The 26,463-nt window shown below is 40.6% G+C and overlaps 1 protein-coding gene across 3 annotated transcripts; it reads right to left on the bottom strand.

Moving 5' to 3' along the window:
• Window positions 1-3,191: 3,191 nt before the first annotated feature.
• On the bottom strand, window positions 3,192-26,463 carry LOC144997164 (putative serine/threonine-protein kinase PBL28). Of its 3 annotated transcripts, XM_078956999.1 has the most exons (7): window positions 25,470-26,463; window positions 25,170-25,289; window positions 24,932-24,997; window positions 24,783-24,851; window positions 22,367-22,926; window positions 9,269-11,456; window positions 3,192-3,339 (listed from the first exon to the last, which is right to left on the bottom strand). In XM_078956999.1, exons 1-5 carry the CDS (start codon window positions 26,373-26,375, stop codon window positions 22,618-22,620), a joined length of 1,470 nt encoding a protein of 489 aa, XP_078813125.1. In that variant the 5' UTR covers window positions 26,376-26,463; the 3' UTR covers window positions 3,192-3,339; window positions 9,269-11,456; window positions 22,367-22,617. The 3 variants fall into 3 exon arrangements, with proteins under 3 accessions (XP_078813125.1, XP_078813124.1, XP_078813123.1); XM_078956998.1 differs by lacking the exons at window positions 3,192-3,339; window positions 9,269-11,456 and adding an exon at window positions 21,273-21,595; XM_078956997.1 differs by lacking the exons at window positions 3,192-3,339; window positions 9,269-11,456 and adding an exon at window positions 21,273-21,561.

Raw genomic sequence — 26,463 nt, 5'->3', positions numbered from 1 at the left:
AGAACAACTCGACGAGTTCCGGCTTGACTTAGTCCCCCCCCCCCTGACTCTCCTGACTCACTGAGTCGACCACTGAACTCGACAAGACCACTCGCTGAGTGTTTACAGGCAAACTTCATGCTACTCGCCGAGTCTATTCTTCAGACTTAGCGAGTCCATGCAATGAATAAACTCAAACTCACTTCTGAGGTCAGATCTGTTCCATACAATCATAGATCTGGCCTCTCCAAGCATGATAATCACGTAAAGTCCAAACCTTGGTGCTCAAACAACAACTATTTGCTCCTAAATGATGTTTTAGCCCCATATCTCATAACTCTAGGTCAAAACTCCCATGAATCCTCATAAAGCTTAAGGAATAAAGCTTCTATGGACCTCTATGGATCCCATTTCAAGCCTCATCACAAATAGGGATGAAATGGACATAAAATCTGACCAACAAAGGGGTCAAGAAACCCTAAACCACCATGTTCATCATAACAACATAAAAGGAAGCCAAAATATACCTCCAAAATGATGCTCTAAGCTCCAAAATCGAAGGATGTCCACCTCCCTTGCCTCCTCTTAGCTAGAATCTCCTTTGCCTTGCCAAACCAAGCTTCAAAAGTCAACAATGGCCTCTTCTCTCTCCCAAAACGCTCAAAAGCTCTTTAGGGTTTCTCTCTGGGGTTGGTGGCCGCAAATGACGACCATAAGCCCCTTTAAATAGGACTCAAACCCAGTAAATTAGGGTTTCATTAAACAGCGTGGACTCGCCGAGTCCAGATGCGAACCCGCGCACAAAACCACGATCCTACTCGGCAAGTTTGGACTCCAACTCGCCGAGTCTCCTCACAATTACCAAAAATAAAAGAATAAAAATAATACCTGGGAATCCGGGGTGTTACAATATATATATATATATATATATATAACTAATTTACACAATTAATCCCCATTAATTTAATTTGTCTTTTTTGATCACTAAATTAATTCTTGATCAATACTAATTTTTAAATCATATGATTTCATATTAATATATTAGAACTTATAATATATTAATAAATCATAAATAACCTCTTCTCAAAAGTCCATCCTATCAAATTGTCCTGGTGATATACAACCCAAATGGACCATGCTATGCTCGGGTCAAGTACATACCAATTATAGTTATAGGCTTAGACATCTAATCCAATACTAAGAACCTTGATAAGCGTGTTTAAGCATTTTTAACCCTTTAACGCCTTTCATGGATGTAAAGTTAGCAACTTTACGTGTTAACTCAACCCTAGGGGTCTGGATCTGTAGTTTAGGGTTTTAGATTAAACTTAAAAGGGATGAATAGGTTAAGACTGGAAAAAACTCGATGAGTTTCCCTGGAAACTCAATGAGTTTGTTTGGGATTTGTCGTCTTCTGGATACTGAATGAGCTTGACGAGTTGATGAGACTACTCTATGAGTTGGCTAGGGTTTTTCCTGGTTTTCTGGACACTGAAGGAACTCTACAAGTTGCTATATGCATTCGACGAGTTGGGTTCAACATGGACTGTTGACATTGACTTTGACCATGGTTGACCAAGTTTGAATTTAAGGGTATTTTGGTATTTCGGGATTTTGAGAGATAAGTCACTTGGCGATTGTAGGCGGTTAAGTTTGAGTTGTGGATTAGGATTGGTCTTATCAGTTCAACATTTCATGAGAGGTGAAACTCCTCAGCATATCAATGGGTCTAAGGCACCAAGTTCGACCCATTACAAGATATGTGGATTGTTAATTGTTTATATGTTATGTTGATATAACAATTACATGGAAGACCCCGGGGGATTCCCATGGCAGTGGATTGAGAACATGTGGGGTTCCCATGGCATTTGGTATAAGACCCTGGAAGGTTTCCATGGCATCCCAGTATGTTTGTATGTTTAGCTTGTATGATATTTATTTGGTTAGCAAAGATCATGTGGGGGTTCCCATGGCAGGTAGTTGAGACCATGTGGGGGTTCCCATTGTAGTGGCTAAGACCACGTGGGGGTTCCAATGGCACCCAGTGTAAGACATATTAGCTATATTAGTTGTACAAACTACATAAACCATGCATAGAAAGATATATGGATGCCATGGAAATTCTATTAACTATATTAGCTGTAGAAACTACATAAGCCATGCATACAAACATATATGGATGCCATGGAAATCTTCTAATGTCTTACACCGGGTGCCACTGGAACCCCCACATGGTCTTAACTACCTACCATGGGAACCCCCACATGGTCTTTGCTAACAAAAGAAATATCATACAAACTAAACATACAAACATAATGGGATACCATGGAAACCTTCCAGGGTCTTATACCAAATTCCATGGGAATCCCACATGGTCTCAATCCACTGCCATGTGAACCCCCTAGGGTCTTCTATAAAATTGGCATATCAACATAGCATATAACCAATTAACAATTCACATATCCTATAATGGGTCGACCTTGGTGCCTTAGAGCCATTGCTATGGTGAGATTGTGTGGGATATGCTGTAGGGAACCCATTAAGCATTAACTTACAATTTATTGGTTGTTTCAAGTACTTTAGATCCTAAGGGCAAGCTCCCAGCTTGATGGCGCGATATGCACTCTCAGGCGATTTTATTTTTAGACACTCTAATTAATGAAGGAAACATTTGACATTGTGAATTTTGACAACAATTATGATTGGTTCTGCATGTTTAATGAAATTGATTTTGTTATTTAAAAATGAAAAAAATTATTGAAAATTTGGGTTGTTACATTCTTTTTTCAAGTTATGTGTATAAACGGATGTGCATGGAAAAAGAAAGGAATTAATAAACTTTTTTGCAACAACAAAGTGTTGTACATACCTTAACCTTATAATGACATCATTAAAAATCATTCGTATGTTGCTTAAGAGTCTTCATGTTGTTGCTTATTCGTTAAATCTATTCTTTCAATTTGATCAAGAAAGTTTTTGTAGGAAACCAGATGTAGTTGCAAGGGTTATTGATATGATTGAGGTTTATGATAGTGGTAGTACTATTAATGGTCTAACTCCCATGAACCATCTAAACTTGTTTTGTGAGCATGAATGTAGTTTTTGTAGAACATTTGCTTTCGCTTCTCACAATACCACTCGGTCTAGGTAACATTGAAACATCCCAAAAATCACGACTAAAATTTTCTTTTAAAAACATTACTAAAACCATATTCATAAAAACCATATCATAAATCATAACATCATTTCGTAGCATTAATTCGAAATACAAACTTATTATCAGAGTAAAACATCCCAGGCTAGCTGACTATGGTGTGTGCACTGCAATCTTCCCGAGCTCCTCCTTTGAAAACTGAGTACCTGAAACCAAAAACTGAAACTATAAGCACGAAGCTTAGTGAGCTCCCCCAAACTACCACATACCATACAATAACATATAAAGCACATACTGGGCCTTGCCCACTGCATCGGACCGAGGTCCGGACTAACTGGGGCCTTGCCCCCTGCATCAGATCGAAGTCCGGAAACTGACTGGGACCCTGTCCCCTGCATCGGACCGAAGTCCGGACTAACTGGGGCCTTGCCCCCTGCATCAGACCGAAGTCCGGAAACTGACTGGGACCTTGTCCCCTGCATCGGACCGAAGTCCGGACTAACTGACTGGGACATTGTCCCCTCCATCGGACCGAAGTCCGGACTAACTGACTGGGACCTTGTCCCCTGCATCGGACCGAAGTCCGGACTAACTGACTGGGATCTTGTCCCCTGCATCGGAACGAATTCCAGACTAACTGGGGCCTTGCCCCCTGCATCAGACCGAAGTCCGGAAACTGACTGAACATAGCATGACATAACATATCAATTAGCATGAACACATATATTGCATACTGCATCGGGCCGTAGCCCAGACACATAACACATAACACATAACACATAATCCTGTCTAAGCCACGAAGGCATCAAACATACTAACTACTGCATCAGACCGAATTCCGGAAACTACTGCTAACTGAACGGGCCGGCATTGTGGCCTTAGACCCATTCCTACTGAAAGGAAACTCACCTGAACTGCTGAATCCTACTGGTAACCCTTGGACTGCTAACCAACCACCGTCTGAAACGCTGCTCCTCTACTCTCCGATCTACCAATAACAAAGTGACACTTAGCCTGATAGACCTCTAAAAGTTAACTAACTCAATTCCGATCAAAGTCAAAGTCCTGGCCAAAGTCAACCTTCGATGTTGACCCTACTCGCCGAGTCAGCCTGCTGACTCGCCGAGTTCACTGATTCCGAGTTCTGTCCTGTCCAACTCACTGAGTCATCCCTTGACTCACTGATTCTCGACTCACCCAGAAAATATTGGGACTCTTCGACAAGACTCGCCAAGTCCAAGAACAGACTCGCCGAGTCTAAGGTTATCTTCAACCTACTCGCCGAGTTGTTCATCCAACTCGTCGAGTTCCAGCTCATCTTCAAGCAACTCGTCGAGGTCACCCATGTGACTCGCCGAGTACCACCAGTCTGAATCTATACAAAAGCATTCCAGGCCATGCAATTGATCCACAACATAGATCTAACCTCCTACAATGCATCCATCACGTAAAGTGGCAAACTTTACGTTAATCCAAAGAGATCTAGGCCTTATTCACTTTAGAACTAGGGTTTGGGAAATGATAGCTCCATTAACAACACAATAACAGGGACTTTAATGCTCTTAGGACTTTCTCCACTCCAGATCTGAGGTAGCAACCTCAGATCTATCCTTCAAACTCAAGATGTCACATATCTAAGCTTCCCACACAACCCCAAAATGAGAATCTAGAAGAACACAACCCAAGAACGAGATATTACCTCCAAAGAATGCCCCAACAGCAATGAAACTTGAATCCAAACAAAACCCTTTGATTCAAGCCTCTTCTCCTTCAAGATTTCTTCAACAAGCACTTCTCCAAGCTCTAATTTGCTCAACAATGGTGTTCCTCCACAAAATTAGGGTTTCTGGGGCTCAAGGGGGATCAAAGAGGTTAGGGAGGAAACATAATGTTCTTTATTTAGGGCTCATTCCCCAGATTTAGGGTTTTCTTCACCCAGCACCTACTCACCGAGTCCATATTTGGACTCGTCGAGTAGGCCACTTGAAACGCGACCAAAGTCGCGATCCTACTCGCCGAGTCCATCCATGGACTCGCCAAGTCGCCCTTCAAAATTACACTGTTTGCCCTTCAACTCTACTCTTGATATTTCGGGATGTTACAATTCTCCCCCACTTAAGTTAGGCTTCGTCCTCGAAGCCTACGGCAACTCATCTCCAAAAATATCCCCACAAAACGCCACCTGGCCTTAACCGGACCAGATCTCTTAAGGCATACCCAGCAAAACTCGAACTCACTTTCTCTTTCCTCTCGGTGTCCTGACCACCGTCTCAAACCGGGCACCGACTTTACCTTCTGATAACCACACACAACAACTGAGTACCACTCATGATGCAACACTGCTCCAAATCACAACCATTACTCGACGCATATGAGCTATAAATAACTATACACCACCCGATTTCCGATCCCAGTCCAACTCTATCCATTCCATGCTGACAGAAAGACACACTCTTCAGAGCAACTCCCATGAGTTCTCTTCCTGCAATCGCATGCACATGCTGAACTAGCTCTAGCACCCTCGGGTTAGGAAAATCCACCACACTGACGACCCTCAAAACATCCCTCAGGATGAACCACTGCTACACAATTCCTTCACCGAAACAAGCTGGGAATCTAAAATTCCATACCTACATACTCGCACTGCTACAGACTGAAAATTCTGCTATTCCAAATCTGGCTTCCGGATGAACTGAGACCACCCAGGTCCAATTAATAAGGTTGAACTTGCAGTCCGACACAAAATTAATACTGCTCAAAAATACTACAAACATCTGAACACTGAACTGCCTGGAACATTGAACTGCCCGAAGCACTGAACTGCCTGAAACACTGAACTACCTGAAACACTGAACTGCCTGACACACTGAACTGCATGAAACACTGAACTGCCTGCAACACTGAACTACCTGAAACACTGAACTACCTGAAACACTGAACTACTTGCAACACTGATCTTGTCTGAAACACTAAACTATTTGGAGCGAAACCTTTCTTTAGAACTAGCTTCCACTAATCATCCTGTTACTGTGGTCCTAACGACCTCCCGATCCAACCGACCAGTTCCAATCGTCAACAAATCCAAGACTATAATAATGGCTCTCAGGCTAATGGTAACCCTTAACATACATGAATCCCAATAACTCACTGCTTCCCTAATCTCATGACTGTGTTGACGATCTATCTGTCGCATGGCTAGCTCAACCATGACTAAACTCTGGAAAATTCGAAATCTAACCCATGGACTTCTAAATGCTCGCTACTGCACACGAACTGGTGGGTACTACTGCTTTCCCCCTTTTTGCATCCAGATAACGCGCTCATGCTGTCTATTAACTTGGAGAATGCTACGGCCACACCCGTAGTCCTACAACTCCCTAATACTGTCTGGCTGCTAGTGAACGCTACGTCTACCTCCGCAGGCTTACATCACTCTACTACTATCTGACTGCTAGTGTATGCTACGACTACCCCTGCAGACTTACAACACTACTACTACTATCTGACTGCTAGTGTACGCTACGGCTACCCCTGCAGACTTACAACACTACTACTACTACTATCTGACTGCTTACCAATCACTATTCCGGGGACTTCCTGACTATCCCTAGTTCTGCTAGCAATTCCTCATCCTGACTTCTTAACATCAGACCTCAATCATCGGATGCTACATCAACCTCGACATCTTATATCCTTGATTAAATTAACGCCCGTTGAGGAATTCTTTGACTTGGTCTCCAAACCAACCGTCTACTAATCCATAACATGAAACTAACATTGGGGAAGTTTCCAAACTTCCAACTCCTGAATCCACACAACCCTATATGCTGTCTCTACCCTCGACTACTAATACGGAACGTCTCGTGCTAACCTTTTTCAAGATCCTTCGCCCAACTCAATAGAGTCCTATCGGCGGTCCTCCAACCTGGATTCCCAATCAGCTACTAACCATATCGATTACATGAACTAACTGTTGGAAAGATCCCCAAACTCCCAATTCTGAACTCCTTGATCCACCCATTGCTATTGTAACAGCCCGGAATCTCAGGTATTGTTTAAATTGTGTTTTTGGGGTGTTTAAAAGGGGACTCGGCGAGTTGGAGCCAGACTCGCCGAGTAGGATCGCAGACCTGGTCGCGGGTTCGCGACTGGACTCAACGAGTCCAGATATGGACTCGGCGAGTCTGCGCTGTTAAGCGAAAACCCTAGCCGTTCAGATCTGGGATGTATAAAAGGGACTTATTGGCCGTCATTGTTCGTTTTAGCCTTCTGAGAAGAACCCTAAATCGATTGTGTGCATCTAGAGCAAGGTTAAAGGCCATTGGTGATTTTGAAGGAGTTGTTGTGCAAGGAAGAGAAGGGCTCGGCTAAAGGAACAGCGAGGGAATCACGTTCTGAGGATTGGGGACACAGAGAGTACATCATCCAGGTAAGAATTCGAGTATGCTCTGCTATGGTGATGTGTGTAGAGGATTAGGGTTTATGGAACCCTTTTGTGGATAGATTGAATGTTACCCTAGTCCCCCAAACGATTGTAACCCAGTGTTGGGACCTTTGGAGGTCCAGAATGTCCCATGACTGTGCATTCCGGGAATTGATGAAGGTTTTGGATTGAAATCCTTATGCCTTAGGTCAACATGTAAATTATAAGTCTTGGGGTGTAGCATGAACGCCTAAACGAAGACCTTACGTGATGGACCAGTCTAAGAGGACCAGACCTATGAATGGTCGGAACAATTCTGACCTTAGGAAGCAGTTTGATCGACTGCATGGCATGGACTCGCCGACTTCGATGAATAGACTCGGCGAGTAGCTTGGAGAATAACTGGGACTCATCGAGCTGTTCTTCAGACTCGGCGAGTGGAGTCGGGGTGGCCCCGCGATTCTTCCAAGAGAAACTCGTCGAGTCAAGGAGGATACTCGACGAGTAGAAGGGAATCCTAGTGGATTGGAGGACGACTAGACTCGCCGAGTCCGGTCGAGTTGACCGTGGACCGTTGACCAGAGTTGACCTATATGTGATTTCTTAGGGTCAGTTGACTTGGAAGATAAAAGTGTTAATAAGGGATATATGATATTATAGGGAGTCTGTAGCTCGACGGATAGAGTACGAGTGATTTCAGGAGTTGCTAGCTTTCAGTATCCACGAGGTGAGTCTTCTCATTATACTGTACCCGTAAGGGTTGACTGTGTGACCGGAAGGTCGGATATGATATGTGATATATGTGCTATATGTGGTAAGTTAATTGTTATGTGTGTTGTGTATGTTTATATGGGCCGGAAGGCAATATGTTATGGGCCGGAAGGCAATATGTTATGGGCCGGAAGGCAATATGTTATGGGTCGGAAGGCGATTATGTTATGGGCCGGAAGGCGTTGTGTTGTGGACCAGAAGGTCAGGGCCTGGAAAGGCGTATATGTGTAAGTTGTATATTGGGGAACTCACTAAGCATTTATGCTTACAGTTGCTATGTATGTGTTTCAGGTACTAGCGAGGACCGTGGGAAGGCGCCGACGTGATGCGTACACACTGATTGATGTTTTGAGATCTTGGGAATTCTATGATTTGTATTTCGACATAACACTTGGAATAATTATATTTAGTTTGAATAAAAATACTTTACTTTGTTTGAAATGAAAATTTTGTTTGAAAATTTGCGTTGTTACAGCTATGCTACTATCCATTCTTTTCAAAGATTGTGTACTCATTCCGGGTCAGTGTGCTCTTGCCCTCGCATACTCAGAGAATTCTCCCCCGCTTCGATCCTACTCACACCTCGCTGCTCAATGAATAGAATTCCCAATCCTTGCTACCATTCATAATTAATCTGCTGAGGAATCCCACAATTACCATAGCTAGGGATCTAACCATTCCATTTCTAATACTTATACAGCTTCGAACTAGCGAGACATACCGAGTCCCTCCAAGGCATGCTACAATACTGCACCCTAAGTAACTTTCTTCGATAAAACCCAACCCTTATCTAATAACCAAAATCCAAGGTATGCAAATGGCATATAGCTTCATCACAAACAGGTATTAGAATACCCCAATACATACGCTTATAAATATCGCTGCTACAACATAACAATAATATCAGGAATAGTAATTGACAGGAAGGAAAAGATACATACCTCCAACACCCGTCGCTGCTCGAACCCTAGCTGCAATCAACTAATACAATCTGCTTCGAGTCGTGGGCTCCCTTGACCGGCCCCGGCAACCGCTGGTGGTACTCGAACACATAGACGCAGGAGCTATCACCTGCTCTGCTGCATACACACCTGGGCAGTGGGCCTTCTTGTGGCCTCTCTGACCGCAATGGAAACATATCGGGTTAAGTCCCTGGGTGATGGTAGTAGTACAATCCCTGCTGAAATGACCCATTCGGCAGCACCTGAAGCAGCCCAAAACACCACCACTACCACTCCTGCACGCACCCAAGTGCGACCTACCACACTTCCCGCATCGACTGCGACTCTAATAGTACCTCGATCTCCGATCTGACCCTTTGGGCCTCTTGCCCGAACATGTGGCTACCTGTGACCCATCTGTTTTCCTCTTCCTTCCCGACTCCCTGCCCGTCTCTCATTCCTGAGCTACCCTATCGACCCCATCCATCATCTAAACAACTGCTATCTGACCATGGAGCTTCATAGTCAACCTATCAATAATCCTCACGACCATGCCGGGCAACCCCTCGCGAATGGCTCGCGAAACCTCCTCAACTATCCAATCATGCAGAGGTCTCTCCTGAAGATAGGGTGCCTGAGTCACTCTTGTCCCTTGATGGCAAAAACTGGAAATGGGATCTCCCTGAACCTCATAAGAATCGGGCTCTAGACGAGCCCCAATCTGCCCTGAAACCACTCCGGCCCTAAAGGCCTCAAGATGACTGTCCATAAGTTACATGATGGCCTCTTTAACTGAACCGAAAATCACTGGAGTCTGATTGATAATGTTGCGCATAATCTCTGCAGAAATGAAATTCTGCATCTGATCGTCAAGCTGCCTGGCTCCAGAGCCCGAGCCAGATCCCTCCCTGGTGCCTGAACTACTAACTGGTATCTCGCGCAAAGTCACCATGCTGAAAAATATCACACACTACTGATCAATATACTCACCGCTGATGAGGGATCTCTCACACACTCTACTAGTTCCCTGGTTTTGTCTCGGGCCCTCTTAAATCGAGTACGGATCCTCTACTTTCAGTAGTACGGGCCCATACTACCTTCCACATCTATCCGTACTTTCCTCAAGAGTTACCTCAACTCCACCAAGTCACTCTACTGCTACATATATCTGCTACTCTTATCCTAGGCTTACCCTAGGGAAATCTCTGACTCCACTCAAACCAGTCCTCAGCTGCTGAAGGCCTCCTTGTAATACTAATTAGCCATCACCTTAATACCATCACATGTGATGAGGCTCAGATAATCCTTCGAGTAAAAGACTCGTCCCTACAACGGTTAGACTCAAACAAGAGCTGCGCAATAGGGCCAAATCCAACACTCTAAGATTATTCAACCCTTATCACATGTGATGTGACGTATTCACCTAATGGCTAACTCCCATCACTCAGAGTCCCACAAAGCACAAAGCAAGCAGCATTCAGATACAGGAAACTACTCAAGCAAATCTATTCTCATAACGAGATACTGTACTAGCATACAATGCTAAGCTTATATTATCAGGCATAACCCTAACAGACTATCCTACTATTGTCTACTCAATACTAGCATGCAAATCTTGTAAAGCTAAAGCACATATAGCAGGCACATAAGGCATCCTCCTAGATCCTTAGTCCTATACTAGCATGCTGTTCTACTCAAACTGAAATTGAAACTGAAACTGATAATCATCACATAAACTTGCATGGGTAATTTGGGAGTACTTACTTGAGCTTGGCTGATTGCATGCACCACACTTTTTTTTTTCTTTTTAAAGTTCTTTTCTTTCTAAAATTTCTTTTCGCTTTTTCCAAAAACTCATTCTTTCCTAAAATTTTCTTTCGAAAATGTCTTTCTTTTGAAAACCTTTTACCATTTCCTTAGTTTAAGTTCAGACACATTCGAAATGTATCTGAATCCCTCAAACCAAGGCTCTGATACCAACTTGAAACATCCCAAAAATCACGACTAAAATTTTCTTTTAAAAACATTACTAAAACCATATTCATAAAAACCGTATCATAAATCATAACATAATTTCATAGCATTAATTCGAAATGCAAACTTATTATCAGAGTAAAACATCCCAGGCTAGCTGACTATGGTGTGTGTACTGGAATCTTCCCGAGCTCCTCCTTTGAAAACTGAGTACCTGAAACCAAAAACTGAAACTGTAAGCACGAAGCTTACTGAGCTCCCCCAAACTACCACATACCATACAATAACATATAAAGCACATACTGGGCCTTGCCCACTGCATCGGACCCAGGTCCGAACTAACTGGGGCCTTGCCCCCTGCATCGGACCGAAGTCCGGAAACTGACTGGGACCCTGTCCCCTGCATCGGACCGAAGTCCAGACTAACTGGGGCCTTGCCCCCTGCATCGGACCGAAGTCTGGAAACTGATTGGGACCTTGTCCCCTGCATCGGACCGAAGTCCGGACTAACTGACTGGGACCTTGTCCCCTGCATCGGACCGAAGTCCGGACTAACTGACTGGGATCTTGTCCCCTGCATCGGACCGAAGTCCGGACAAACTGACTGGGACCTTGTCCCGTGCATCGGACCGAAGTCCGGACTAACAGGGGCCTTTCCCCCTACATCGGACCGATGTCCGGAAACTGACTGAACATAGCATGGCATAACATATCAATTAGCATGAACACATATGCTGCATACTGCATCGGGCCGTAGCCCGGAACACATAACACATAACACATAATCCTGTCTGAGCCACGAAGGCATCAAACATACTAACTACTGCATCGGACCGAAGTCCGGAAACTACTGCTAACTTAACGGGCCGGCATTGTGGCCTTAGACCCGTTTCTACTGAAAGGAAACTCACCTGAACTGCTGAATCCTACTGGTAACCCTTGGACTGCTAACCAACCACCGTCTGAAACGCTGCTCCTCTACTCTCCGAGCTACCAATAACAAAGCGACACTTAGCCTGATAGACCTCTAAAAGTCAACTAACTCAATTCCGATCAAAGTCGAAGTCCTGGCCAAAGTCAACCTTCCATGTTGACCCTACTCGCCGAGTCGGCCTGCTGACTCGCCGAGTTCACTGATTCTGAGTTCTGTCCTATCTAACTCACTGAGTCATCCCTTGACTCACCGATTCTCGACTCAACCAGAAAATATTGGGACTCTTCGACAAGACTCGCCGAGTCCAAGAATAGACTCGACGAGTCTAAGGCTATCTTCAACCTACTTGCCGAGTTGTTCATCTAACTCGTCGAGTTCCAGCTCATCTTCAAGCAACTCGTCGAGTCCACCCATGTGACTCGCAGAGTACTACCGGTCTGAATCTATACAGAAGCACTCCAGGCCATGCAATTGATCCACAACATAGATCTAACCTCCTACAATCCATCCATCACGTAAAGTGGCAAACTTTACGTGAATCCAAAGAGATCTAGGCCTTATTCACTTTAGAACTAGGGTTTGGGATATGATAGCTCCATTAACAGCACAAGAACAGGGACTTTAATGCTCTTAGGACCTTCTCCACTCCAGATCTGAGGTAGCAACCTCAGATCTATCCTTCAAACTCAATATGTCACATATCTAAGCTTCCCACACAACCCCAAAATGAGAATCTAGAAGAACACAGCCCAAGAATGAGATATTACCTCCAAAGAATGCCCCAACAGCAATGAAACTCGAATCCAAGCAAAACCCTTTGATCCAAGCCTCTTCTCCTTCAAGATTTCTTCAACAAGCACTTCTCCAAGCTCCAATTTGCTCAACAATGGTGTTCCTCCATGAAATTATGGTTTCTGGGGCTCAAGGGGGATCAAAGAGGCTTGGAAGGAAACATAATGTTCTTTATATAGGGCTCATTCCCCGGATTTAGGGTTTTCTTCACCCAGCACCTACTCGCCGAGTCCATCTTTGGAATCGCCGAGTAGGCCACTTGACACGCGACCAAAGTCGCAATCCTACTCGCCGAGTCCATCCATGGACTCACCGAGTCGCCCTTCAAAATTACACTTTTAGCCCTTCAACTCTACTCTTGGTATTTCGGGATGTTACAAACATGTTTTCAATTTTTTTGTAATGGTGAGTTATAGTTAAAAGATTGTAATATTGTACTTTTATTTTCCATTAGATGAATAATGGAGACTACATATTGGAGATGCTTCAGTGGGGCAAAATTTTGAAATTCAAATTTTAAGCCATACTGCTTCTTCTTCCACTTCTTCCAAGTATATATGATATTGCAGTATCTTTGAAAGAATTCCCACTAAAAGAAGGAATCGATTGGAGCATCAAAGACTTAATGATCTTATTTATGTTCTATATAATTTGTGTTTACAAAATAGGTACGTTATACTTTCAAACATTTTCTTTTCACTTTCTTTAATTATTAAATTATAAAAGTATATTAATATTTTTTGTAGGCTCGAGGATAACAACAAGTCTTATGATCTAGTCGATTATGAAAGATTTGATAAACTCGTTTTTTGGTTGGTCAATGAAATGCCTGAAGATGAACTAAATTATAACAAATTGGAGATATTGTTGAAAAAGATCCACCAAACTACAATGAATCAACTGCTTTTGAATCCCAAGCTTCCCAAGGTTATTATCTTATGTTATTCTATCAATATTATTGTTATTCTTCTATTTGTGTTCAACTTTGCTCAAATTAATTTTCTATTTGATATTGAAGGAAATGAAGAAGATGATGATATAGTTGCATTAGAAGAACTTGACCTAGATTCCTTTAAATGAAGATTATGATGTAAAAGAAATTTGGATTTTGATGCACTATTTTTGTAACATTTTGTTGTTGATGTCATTTTTTCGTGAACTTTTTATTAATGGTATTTTGTATGTTTTATATTTGTATTCAATGATGAAGACTTATTTTTATTAATATTTCTATTTTGTTGTATAATTTGTATTTTTTGAATTTTTTTTAAATTTTAAATGTAATTATGATATAATGATGACCTCATCAGGTTTTTGGACCGGTTGAACCATCGAACCGGTATGGTAGCTGGTTCGATGTTCGATCCACTTTTTAGACTATACAGAAATATTTCTCCAGTTGCAAGGTATGGCACGATCAGATTGGTTGCTGCATTCGAAACACACAATTCTTGGCAAATTTTCCTGCTTGATGTGAAATTTGCATCTTTTTAAGTGTACTTAGAAGAATATGTATATGAAGATAAAAGCTTTACATACTAAAGAAAACTCTCTATGGACTAAAGCAATACCCAAGGGCTTGATATAGTCGCATTGAGGCTTATTTTCTAAAGGTTGGATTCTTAAAAAGCCCTTATGAGCATACATTATTTCTTAAGATCGGCAATCAACGAAAAAATGCATATTGTTTGTCTGTACATTGATAATCTCATGATCACCAAAACTATAATATCATGTTCTGATAGGGAAGTTGCTACTGGGACCACTGGTCTGGAACAATTTAACAGATTTGGCACATGGAAAGTTTATAGGAGGAGGCCAAAGCCATGTGGAGGGGAACAATTGGGGCAGTTGTAATTCTGTTAGAGAGAATAGATTTATATAGGTCATGTTGAAGAATGAGTGAGATCATCTTTATTTTCCTTCTAAGAATGTATTCGGCTGAATGAAGCTTGGGCAGGAAGACTCATTTGAGCTTCTCTGATTTGATTTTTGAATAAGATCTCTATTCTCTCTCATTTATCTGTTTTCTTTTCTCCATTCTTATCAATTGGTTCCATTGCCGGTACCCTTTCTCTCCTCCGTGAACCATGGTGCACCCCGATACCCCTGCTGCTAATACTCGATCTCAATCCCGAGTGTTGACCTCCGATGAAAAACTCAAGCATCTCTCCAACCAACTATCGGATCTCACCAAACAGATGTCTTCTATGCAAATTGTCCTCACCAACCTTCCCACCACAGTTGAGAAGATGGTTCAAGCTTCATCTCAGGGCAAGACAAAGGTGACTGAATTGGGCGATGATTCTGGCACCCCCATCCCGAAATCCACCATCATCCCGACTAACAAGTCTTCTAGCTCCTCCTTCCTCCCTCCTATCATCCATGAAAATCATTTCGATAGTTCCCTGTTCTCCTTGCCAAAGGTGAAACTCCCACAATTTGAAGGCATCGACCCTAAAGGATGGATTACAAAGGCTGAACTGTATTTCACAGTGAACCAGATCCCTACATCTCAGAAGTTGCAGCTCGCCCAGATGTGTATGGAAGGAATCGCTCTCAACTGGTACACCAATCAAATGATCAAACACCCGCTCACAGACTAGCCTCAATTTCGTGACAAATTGATGGTCCTCTTTAGCGGTACTAAGTTCCGAAATGCCCATGAAGCCCTTGGCTCATTGTTCCAGGAGGGATCTGTCGATGATTACATTGAAGACTTTGAAGCCATCTCTACCCTAATTCCCGATCAGTCGGAGGAACAAGCTATTGGCATGTTTTTACGTGGTCTACAGGATGAGATCCGCAATTGGGTACGTGCTCTAAACCCCGATTCCTGCGATCAGGCTATGGATTATGCCAGACATGTTGCCATCGCTACTTCTTGTCCAACGGAGAAAACGAGTAAATTCCGATCGACATCCCAATCTGGGTACACGTATTCTTCACCGTCTACAGGCAAGAATTTTTACCCTAAATTAGACTCCACCCGGTCCACTATCCCATCTAAGCCCAACACACCTCAAAACCCACTTATGTCTAAAGCCCATCCCACTCCTACGTTTACCCGTACCCGACACTTATCCAAATCGGAGTGGGAAGAGAGATGCCGATTGGGTCTATGTTTCGGCTGTGGCCAGAAATACACTCCCCAACACAAATTTTCTGCTGGTCAACTGCGCATCATGCTTCTAGCAGACGGCGATGAAATCTCCGATGACGGGAAGGTGAAATTGCTTGAAATTGAAGCTCATGACGACACCCCTGTGGATGGCGAATGCCAATCCCTAGAGCTTTGTGGGGTTACTATTGATTCTTCATCCACTGACCTTAAAACACTAAAAGTTTTGGGGGGAAATCCATGGCTTCCCTGCTCTTATTCTCATCGATAGTGGCGCTACCCACAACTTCATCTCCAATAAGTTGGCCCGAGCCCTGGGTCTGGAACTCCATGCTGTCGGACCTCTTGGTATAAGATTGGGGGATGGACATCGAGACCCATCAATGCAAAAATGTTTCTTTGAATTTTGGATCCTTCATCTGTAATGTCGATGCCCTTGTGTATGATCTCGGTCCATTGGATTTCATTCTTGGAATCGCTTGGTTGCGCCGTTTGGGGGATGTTCTATTCAATTGGCAGACTCACGAGGTCAAATTCTGGCAACAAGGTGAACAGATTCGTCTTAAAGGTATAAATTCCCCACTAACTGATTAAGCTTCTTTACGAAAATGCCTAGACAATCATTTGGTCAGTCTCAATGTTGACTCCTGTGAGCATTCAATTTTGAGTTCAACTCAGCAACAACAATTGGACGATTTAATTTCCTCTTATACCTCTCTTTTCCAAAACCCCCAAGGGCTACCCCCAATTCGAGCCATTGAACATAAGATTGTTCTATCGGAGGGGCAGGGGCCCATTTGTGTGCGCCCTTATCGATACCCTCATGCTCACAAAGAGGAAATAACACGACAAGTAGCTGAGATGTTGCAATCTGGCATCATACGGGTCAGTCAAAGCTCTTTCTCCAGCCCAGTCATCTTGGTTAAAAGGAAGGACGCTACGTGGCGATTATGCATCGACTATAAAGCTTTAAACAAGGCTACTGTCCCGGATAAATATCCAATACCCGTGGTAGATGAACTTCTTGATGAATTGCATGGGTCCCACTACTTCACCAAAATTGACCTAAAATCGGGTTTCTATCAAGTTCGTGTGCGAGAATCAGACATCGAGAAAACAGCGTTCCGCACTCATGATGGGCACTTCGAGTTCCTTGTTATGCCTTTTGGCTTAACAAACGCTCCAACAACTTTCCAAGCACTGATGAACGAGATTTTCCGACCCTTATTACGACGAGGGGTTCTCGTTTTTTTTGATGATATACTCATCTATAGTCCTACTTGGCAACATCATATAGAACTCTTGTCTTCTGTCCTACTATTGTTGCAGAAACACGAGCTGGTGGTTAATAAGAAGAAGAGTCACTTTGGCCTCGCATCAGTCGACTATTTAGGTCATATTATCGATAGAAATGGAGTCTCAATGGATCCAGCCAAAATCAAATCAATCACGGAATGGCCAACACAGAGTAATGTGAAGGGTGTACGGGGTTTCCTTGGACTCACCGGTTATTATCGCAAATTCGTCAAGGGATATGGCAAAATTGCTCAACCACTTACCGAGCTCACCAAAAAGGATAACTTTCATTGGGGCCCACCAGCTCAAGAGGCCTTCGTTAACTTGAAACGTTGTATGACTACTTCCCCGGTTCTCGCGCTTCCGGATTTCACTAGGCCCTTTGAAATTGAATGTGATGCTTCCGGGAGGGGGCTTGGTGCTGTCTTGATGCAAAACAAATGTCCATTGCTTTTTATAGCAAGGCCCTAGCTGAGAAAACTTTGGCCAAATCTGCCTATGAAAAAGAGATTATGGCCTTAGCCTTGTCTATCCAACATTGGCGACCATACCTTCTGGGTCGATCTTTCACAGTGTTTACTGATCAGAAAAGTTTAAACCATCTACTGGAACAACGCATCACCACTCCGGATCAACAAAACTGGCTCGCCAAGCTAATGGGGTATCACTTCACCATTGCTTACAAGCCTGGTTCAGATAATCGAGCTGCAGATGCTCTTTCGCGCATCCATGAAGGGTCTGAATTATTTACTATGGTTTCAATGCCCCAGTGGATGGATGGTGGCTCATTGGTGGACGGTTATGAATCGGATGCCCAAATACAAAAGGTGGTTAAAGGCCTTACGGACAACCCTCTCTCCTACCCCAAGTTTTCACTGTTGAACGGGAGACTCTACTACAAGCACAAACTCGTTATCCCGGCTTCTTCTCCGGGGATACCATGGCTGCTAAAAGAATTTCATTGTAGTCCGGGCGGAGGGCATTCTGGTTTCTATCGCACCTATAAGAAACTATCAGCCAATATCTATTGGTTTGGCATGACTAACTCAGTCAAAACGTTTGTACAACAATGTGACACGTGCCAGCGTTATAAGTCATCCACCTTAGCACCAGCTGGTTTATTACAGCCACTCCCGATTCCTGCAGTCATTTGGGAAGATATATCTTTAGACTTCATCACCGGTAGGGGTGCAAACGAGCCAAGCTACTCACGAGCTACTCGGGATCGGATCGTTAAAAGCTCGACTCGAAATCGATTTTAAACGAGCCCAAGCCGAGCTCGAGCTTAATATTAAGCTCGTTTATTAAACGAGCTCGAGCTCGAGCCTATGTCCTTAAGCTCGATTAGGCTCGCGAGCCTAAACGAGCCTTTACATAATATAATTTATTATTATTTATATATCTTAAAATAAAAATATATTAGAAGAATTACGGATTTAGGGTATTAGTAAACGAGCTTCTTAACGAGCTCGAGCCGAGCTTAAGCTTATTTAGGCACGTCAGATAAAAAACGAGTCGATCCCGAGCCCGAGCCGAGCTTGGATAATTCTTTACGAGCTCGAGCCGAGCTCAGTACAAGAAAGCTCGAATCGAGCCGAGCTCGAGCTCGAGCCTCATATAACTTAAACGAGCCCGAGCCGAGCCTGACCAGGCTCGGGCTCGGCTCGGCTCGTTTGCACCCCTAATCACCGGGCTCCCCAAGTCTAAAGGTTTTGAGACTATCCTTGTGGTCGTCGATCGCCTCTCTAAATATTGCCACTTCATCCCATTGAAACATCCATACACTGCTCGTTCTCTAGCTGACATCTTCCTCAAAGAAATTATATGCCTCCATGGGATTCCTAAATCTATTCTTAGTGACCGTGACCCTCTATTTCTTAGCAAGTTCTGGCAGGAAATCTTCAAAATGCAGGGAAGCGAACTGAAGTTCAGTTCAGCATACCATCCCGAGACGGATGGACAAACCGAAGTGGTGAATAGGAGTTTGGAAACTTACCTAAGATGCTTTGCTGTTGACCAACCCAAATCATGGTCCTATTGGCTTTCGTGGGCCGAATTTTGGCATAATACCACCTTTCATTCATCTACCAACACTACTCCTTTCGAAATCGTGTACGGGCGTTCCCCCCCCCCCCCCCCCCCGACGATCTTCCGTTACGCTGCTGATGAGGTGAAATGTGAAGCAGTCCAACAAGATTTGGATGATAGAGATGAGGCAATAAGGCAGCTAAAATACCATTTGTTACGAGCCCAGTCCCAAATGAAGTCCATAGCCGACAAACACCGTCGTGACATTGAATTCCAAGTCGGAGAATGGGTGTTTCTAAAACTCCGGCCCCACAAACAGCAATCAGTCGTAAGAAGGATAAACCAGAAGTTGTCTGCTCGTTTCTTTGGCCCGTTTTTAATCACAGCACGTATTGGACCAGTGGCTTACAAGTTGCAGCTTCCCGACTCAGCTAAGATACATCCGGTGTTCCACGTTTCGTTACTTAAACGGGCAGTGGGAAATGCTACAGTGGATCCCACCCTACCATCGGGACTGATGGGAGACTCCACCTCGGAGAGCGTCCCTGAGAAATGTTTGGATACACGTATGATCACTAGAGACGGGATGCAAGTTGAACAGTGGCTTATCGAATGGAATTCAAATTTAGATGAAGACTCAACTTGGGAGGATGCTAACCATATACAAACTCTATTTCCCTCTTTTAAGCTTGAGGACAAGCTTACTCCTCAAGTAGCGAGAATTGATAGGGAAGTTGCTACTGGGACCACTGGTCTGGAACAATTTAACAGATTTGGCACATGGAAAGTTTATAGGAGGAGGCCAAAGCCACGTGGAGGGGAACAATTGGGGCAGTTGTAATTCTGTTAGAGAGAATAGATTTATATAGGTCATGTTGATGAATGAGTGAGATCATCTTTATTTTCCTTCTAAGAATGTATTCGGCTGAATGAAGCTTGGGCAGGAAGACTCATTTGAGCTTCTCTGATTTGATTTTTGAATAAGTTCTCTATTCTCTCTCATTTATCTGTTTTCTTTTCTCCATTCTTATCATGTTCCAATAATTCAAACAATTCACGTTCCAATAATATCATGTAATCAACAGAATACATGGAGAGTCCTATTGAAATGCATATCTTAGCAGCAAAGATAATCCTTTCTTACTTGCAAGACACGAAATATTTTGGAATATTTTATAGAAAAGGCAGAGAATCAACTCTTGACGGGTTTACTGACAACTATGCAAGGTATCAAGAGTACATTAAAAGTACTTCAGAGTATTTACATGTCTTCAGTTTAATGGAGGTTTTTAAGAGTTTTTCTAGGTCATGTATTTATTTAGTTCTTTTACTTAGTATGCCGTAATTTCTATTTGACTAAGTTTATAGTTATCCCTAGTTGATTACCCTGAAGACTGTTGCTTGTTTTTTTTAGCTTTCTACAGCTAGCTCTTAGACATTAAATTGAGCCTTCTATTTTGTATTTCACAAGTTTTTGTTTAACAATAAACATGACCTTTAGCCTCTGTTTGGTTCTGTACTATATGACTACATCAACTTCTATCATACACTAATCTTAGCCAATAGTCAACTTCTAAAAGAATGGTCTATAGTCTTTATTTCCATGAATGATATTTTGCATTCTATACCAGATAAGAACCTTAAAATTGTTTTTTGTTTTTATGGCGTGTGTAAACAGTGATAAAACTTCTCAATTTTCACGTCATGTACGAAGTCACTTGAATAAACACATCCACGTAAATCATAGAGAAAAGTTGATTTCACTTTAAGAAACTATTTGTTCAAGGAAAATACGAATATTAGCTTGTGTGTCATCACTCGTGGTTAATAGATGTTTAAATAGTTTGAGAAAAACATGGTATCTAAAGGTATTATATATATTATTGATAGTTAGAATGTTGTTTTAAAGAAGAACTACCCAACCATCTTTTGTTTGAGTCAAAACTTGTGAAACTTCTTTTTTCTCTATTCCACTTGTTATGCTATTAACTCTTCCCCTAAGAAACAATTTAAGTTAATTGACACAAACGTAAATACAGTTTTATTTCTATAAAACTTTTCTCAACCATACACGGAAACAATTGTAAGGTGATGTTTGATTTTCTGAAGCAAAAGTTCATGAAGTATACGGACCACCTCTGCAACCCTCTGCAGTAGAAGAGATCGATCAAACGGTTGCGAACTGTAATAAGAAGTGTGTTTGTTTCTTTTAATTAACATTTGCATACTGTTGTAGATATAAAAAAAATTAAAATAAACTGATTTTATAAACCGAAAATAGTTTTTTAATACCGAAAATTTAATAATGTATGATTTTTTGGCATGAATTAATGATATTTCAGCAAAAAATAATGATATTTCAACAACATATAAATATATTTTAGCAAAAAAAAAACAATAATGATATTTTATCAAGAAATTATAATTATTCACTATAGAAAAAAAAATCAACAAGAATAATAATAAAAAAAAAAGACGAAATAATATTTAGGGGGTGTTTGGGGTATCTTTTCAGAGGCAAAAGAACTTTTGGGAAAAGTTCCAAAAAGCTAAGTTTTTCTGACTTTTCTAAAAAGTCAGTTTTTCTTCTTTAAAAAATCCAAAAGGAGCTTTTAAGGAGTTTTCCCCAAACATCTTTTGTTTGTTATCTTTTCCCAAAAATTCTTTTGCCCTTTCAAAAGATATCAAAACACATAACAAATTCAACAAGAAAAAAAGAAGAGATTGTAAGAGGCAATACAAATATTGCGTCATGCAGAACACGCGTAAATATTTTTTTTACTCTGAAAACTTATAAAAAAACAAACAACTGTGACATGAAATGTGTTGCACACGGTACAACAATAAAAGATCTGAAGATGTTTTTTTCTAAAAAAAACAACCAGACTCTAGCCTTGTGATATGAGTCTAGTAGTTAATATGCAAAAACTAAGGTAGAAAAGAAAATAAATACCTCATATATGAAACAGAGCATCACCCTTGCTTCCTTCCAGTTTTAGACACAAGATGTTTCTGTGCGGAGATATCTCCCCTGAATATTCGATCGTCCACTACTCTCTTTTCCCTGAAACTATTTCGGCCACTAAAAATTTGGAAAACAGCATTCTTCAAAATGATCTGTAGTGGACGATTCCTCAATCAATTCAGATCTAGAATTTTCTTCTGTGATTAAATTTCCATTAAACCAAAAGCCTTCGTTGTTTTTTAGATGAGTTCTGCCTCAGTGGCGACTGCATCTTCAACGGGATCCGGATCCATCGCTGTTTGTGCAGTAGCAGAAAACCCTGCCAGAATTGGTTCTTTTTTCCCACTTGCGCTATCAATATCCTGATTCTTCTCAATCCTGACAAGATGCTCATTCTCTTGGTTCGAAATGGGTGCAAAACCATTACCAATAGTAACTGTATTCTCGTTGGCAGAAGTGGTGGCCTTATTGCTTGGCTTTTTGGAGTTTTTGGTGGTATCGTCCCTTCCAATCGTGACTGCTACTCCTTTTCTTTTTTGATTTGGACCCTAAGATGATTCCCGATAACCATAAACAATTGATAAGCGCAAGAATTTTGAACTGAGTTCAACTTAACAAAATGGAAATGGAAAAGTTGGTGTTACTAATTTGAAGGAAATGGAAAAATTGAATGCAAATATTCCTTCTAATTTTTCTTTAATTCGAAAGAATTTGCAGATAAAAATATAAAATGTTTATTATTATTTTTTTTTACTTATTTTTAATTCCAAAACATAAAACACAATTTTGTTTTATTTTCATTTTTCCTTTTTCTCTTGTCATTTTTTTTTATTTGTTAAAACTCAAGAACTAGTTAAGGAAAATATATGAAAACATTGATCTATAGGAGACTTGTTTTTAAGGTAAAATTTGACTTATTAGCATACTTACTTTTTTGTTTTGTTGGCATGTAGACAACTTTTATTTTATATACATATGGCGATAAAAATTATTATATGTTACCATTGTCGTGTGTAGTGATATCAAGAGACAATAGTAGCAAGTTTAATTGTTTCAAAGATTTTGTATAACTGTTTTTAAACTTTTCCATAACAATCTAAAATAATTTCATTAAAGACAAGTTTAAAACGTTTTATTAAAAAAAATTTAACTTTTAATTAAAAAGTATAAAAAAGTTGTAATAATTTTAAAACATTTAGAAAATACTTTTCTTTAAAAGCAAATATATTAAAAAGCTATAGAGAAACACCTTTTCTAAAATAATCTACAAAAAAATCTTTAAAATGTTTTAAAAATTTATAGAAAAGTCTTTAAATTTTGTAGAAAAATAAATTTATAAATTCATAACAAATACATTGTATTTTTTTCATTTGGTACGTAATATTTTCTTCTTATATTTTTAAAGACCCTACAAACTTATGGTTAATTACATATTTAATATATTTTATTTTAGTTTTAGATATCATTTACAATAAAAATATTGCATATGCTTAAAAACAAAAATTATATATATAAGTGTCTATATAAAATATTTCATAACAATAAATATTTATAAGTTAAAAAAACCTTTTAGACTTGATCAATGATTAATTGATATTTAAAAGTCTGTAGGTGGAATGAATAATTAATCATTATGAATGTTTTAAATATAATGCTTAAAAAATAATAAAAGCAAATATGAAAAATAAAATATCTATTAAAATTGAGATAAATAAGAAAAAAAGGACTTAGAAGTCTAATTGTTTTTTCATTTTGTTCATATTTAGATAATTTTTAATATGATTGATGGTCAAATATTTAAAATGTACTCACATGTTATCATTTTTACCGACTACCTCATATCATAATGATAACATGTGAACACATGTAAGAAGTTTGATGGTTAAATACGTAGAAAAAAAGTTGTCTAAAATGAACAAACAAAAAATATAATTACCAAATAAGTCAATTTCCTTTTTAACAAAACAAAGCCAGATAAAGAATACGAGCAAGATCCAAAAAAAAATTCAAATATTTAAATTTAGGGTGCAATTAAACGGGGACGTACAAAAGCACATCCCAGAATCGACCCACATTACCCACATTTGGATATCCTCTTCTTACAAAAATTAGCAAGAAGCTTTGCTTCCTTCCCTTGCTTAAAAAAACTGTAACAACACATTTCATCTCTTGTTTTAATCGCGTAAACAAGCACACACCTTCACTTCATATAGTCGATCAACTAATTTTCGAAAAACAAAAACATTTTGAATGATATGTCGCATATAAGGTTTCACTTAATTTCTATTTTTAAATGATTTGATTGTGACATATGGCGATGAGTGCGATTTATTGTAGTGTATTTCAATATTCATCTTCTTCTTGTTCATTCGTTTCAAATACATATAGGTTAGGGAAAAAAAACCTTGGCTTCGCTATGAAGTTCTTTGATATAGTCAAGCGTCAAACCCAACATGTCTGCAGTGGATGTTTGCTGCAAGAATAGAATATAAAGTCCTTAAATAGCAGCAATTCAATAGTAGGACACAATTTGAACAATAATAATATCTTTACCTTTTTCATATTCGGGACCACTTCTTGTAGCTTTCTTATTTTCTCACTTATTCTGGTTCTTCTTAACTGATCAAGATATCAGATGTGAATTAGTCATTTATACATTCACAATTTATCATTGATTTCAAGCATTTTTATTATTATCCTTAGAAAGTAGAAGTTGCCAAAAGACCACCTGCACTGGAATAGTGGACGCATTAAACTGTCAAAAAATAGGTAATTATGCCAGCATATTTACCCTCTCAGCAGCAGTTCTTGGGCGAGTAGCAGGATCCCCTTTTGCTCTGCTCTCTAATGGCAGGGATTCTTGTAATTGTTGTAGTTTATCCATGGCACCGGTGTTCCCTAGATCATTTTGCTGAGCAGGACATTTAAGGTCATGTTACAAATGGTTAAAACGATCACCAAACATACAATTAGATATCATCCAAATATCACAAATCATCCCTCTTACCTGATTTCAGAGGAATTTAGACTTGATAACATATTAAGATGATTATAAGAAAATGACTGATTCGAAAGGAAAAATGAGATGTACCTGATATTCAAGTGCAGTTTCTAGTGCTGCCAGAATCTCATTCATTAATGGACGTTTGTTACGGTCTCTCTTCAAACATTGATAAGCAATCACTGAGAACACCTTCAAAGAACTTCTATTTATTTTATCCTTTATATTACCAAATATAATACCATTTAGGTTGTTTTCTTTGTAATGCTTTCGTACCAATTCGGTAAATGATTGAGAATTATCGTGGTTGCTTGTACACAGCCTCCCACACAAAACTTCAAACAAAACCACACCAAAGGAGTAAACGTCTGACTCCTTTGTTAGTAATCCCGTCTCTGTGTACAGAGGATCCCAATACCCAAACGTGCCAACAGGATTTGAGAAAATAAATGAGTATTGCAGGTCAGCAGGACAAAACTTGGATAGACCAAAATCTGCGATTATCGCATTCCAATTTTCATCTAATAGGATGTTGGAACTTTTAATATCACGATGCAATACTCTTTGTTGGGTTTCACCAGGATCATGAAGGTATGTTAGTCCACGTGCAGCCCCAATGCATATTTTAAGGCGTCTAACCCACGTTAGATTGCTGCTGTTGAGATACAAATCCAGACCTCTCCTCGAGGCGTACTCATAGACGAGTATCTTCTCTCCACCATCATCACAAAAACCCAAGAGAGGCACGATATTCTCATGCTTGTAAAGAGAAAGCATAAGGATTTCATTCCAAAACTCACGGTCTCCTTGCCCAAATGCACGGTCTAAGCATTTTAAAGCAACTGTGGTATGACCCTCGCAATGGAAGAGTTCTCCCTTGTAAACTTTCCCAAATCCTCCTTTCCCAATTCGATGATTTTCATCGAAGTTGTTGGTTGCTGATCTTATAGCTTTTAGTTGTACTTTGAGGTGTTCAAACCGTTTTAGATCAGACATTATTTTGATCAATCAAAAAGAAAAGAGAGAAAAAAGAATAGATAAATAAAATTGAGTAAGACCTGAAAAGAGACACCTGAAGTGCTTG

The sequence above is a fragment of the Lactuca saligna genome, chromosome 5 (assembly GCF_052625555.1).
Source record: "Lactuca saligna cultivar CGN05327 chromosome 5, ASM5262555v1, whole genome shotgun sequence".
Taxonomy (NCBI): domain Eukaryota; kingdom Viridiplantae; phylum Streptophyta; class Magnoliopsida; order Asterales; family Asteraceae; genus Lactuca; species Lactuca saligna.
This window is presented reverse-complemented; position numbering and strand designations above follow the sequence as displayed.

What these genes read in the sequence shown, in the direction of transcription:
- LOC144997164 (XM_078956999.1), bottom strand. Translation starts at nt 26,375, where the DNA reads ATGTCTGATCTAAAACGGTTTGAACACCTCAAAGTACAACTAAAAGCT. An exon ending in AAACTGCACTTGAATATCAG is followed by an intron (nt 25,290 to 25,469) that starts GTACATCTCATT and finishes TGTCCTGCTCAG; the next exon opens with CAAAATGATCTAGGGAACAC. An exon ending in TGGTCCCGAATATGAAAAAG is followed by an intron (nt 24,852 to 24,931) that starts GTAAAGATATTA and finishes CTATTCTTGCAG; the next exon opens with CAAACATCCACTGCAGACAT.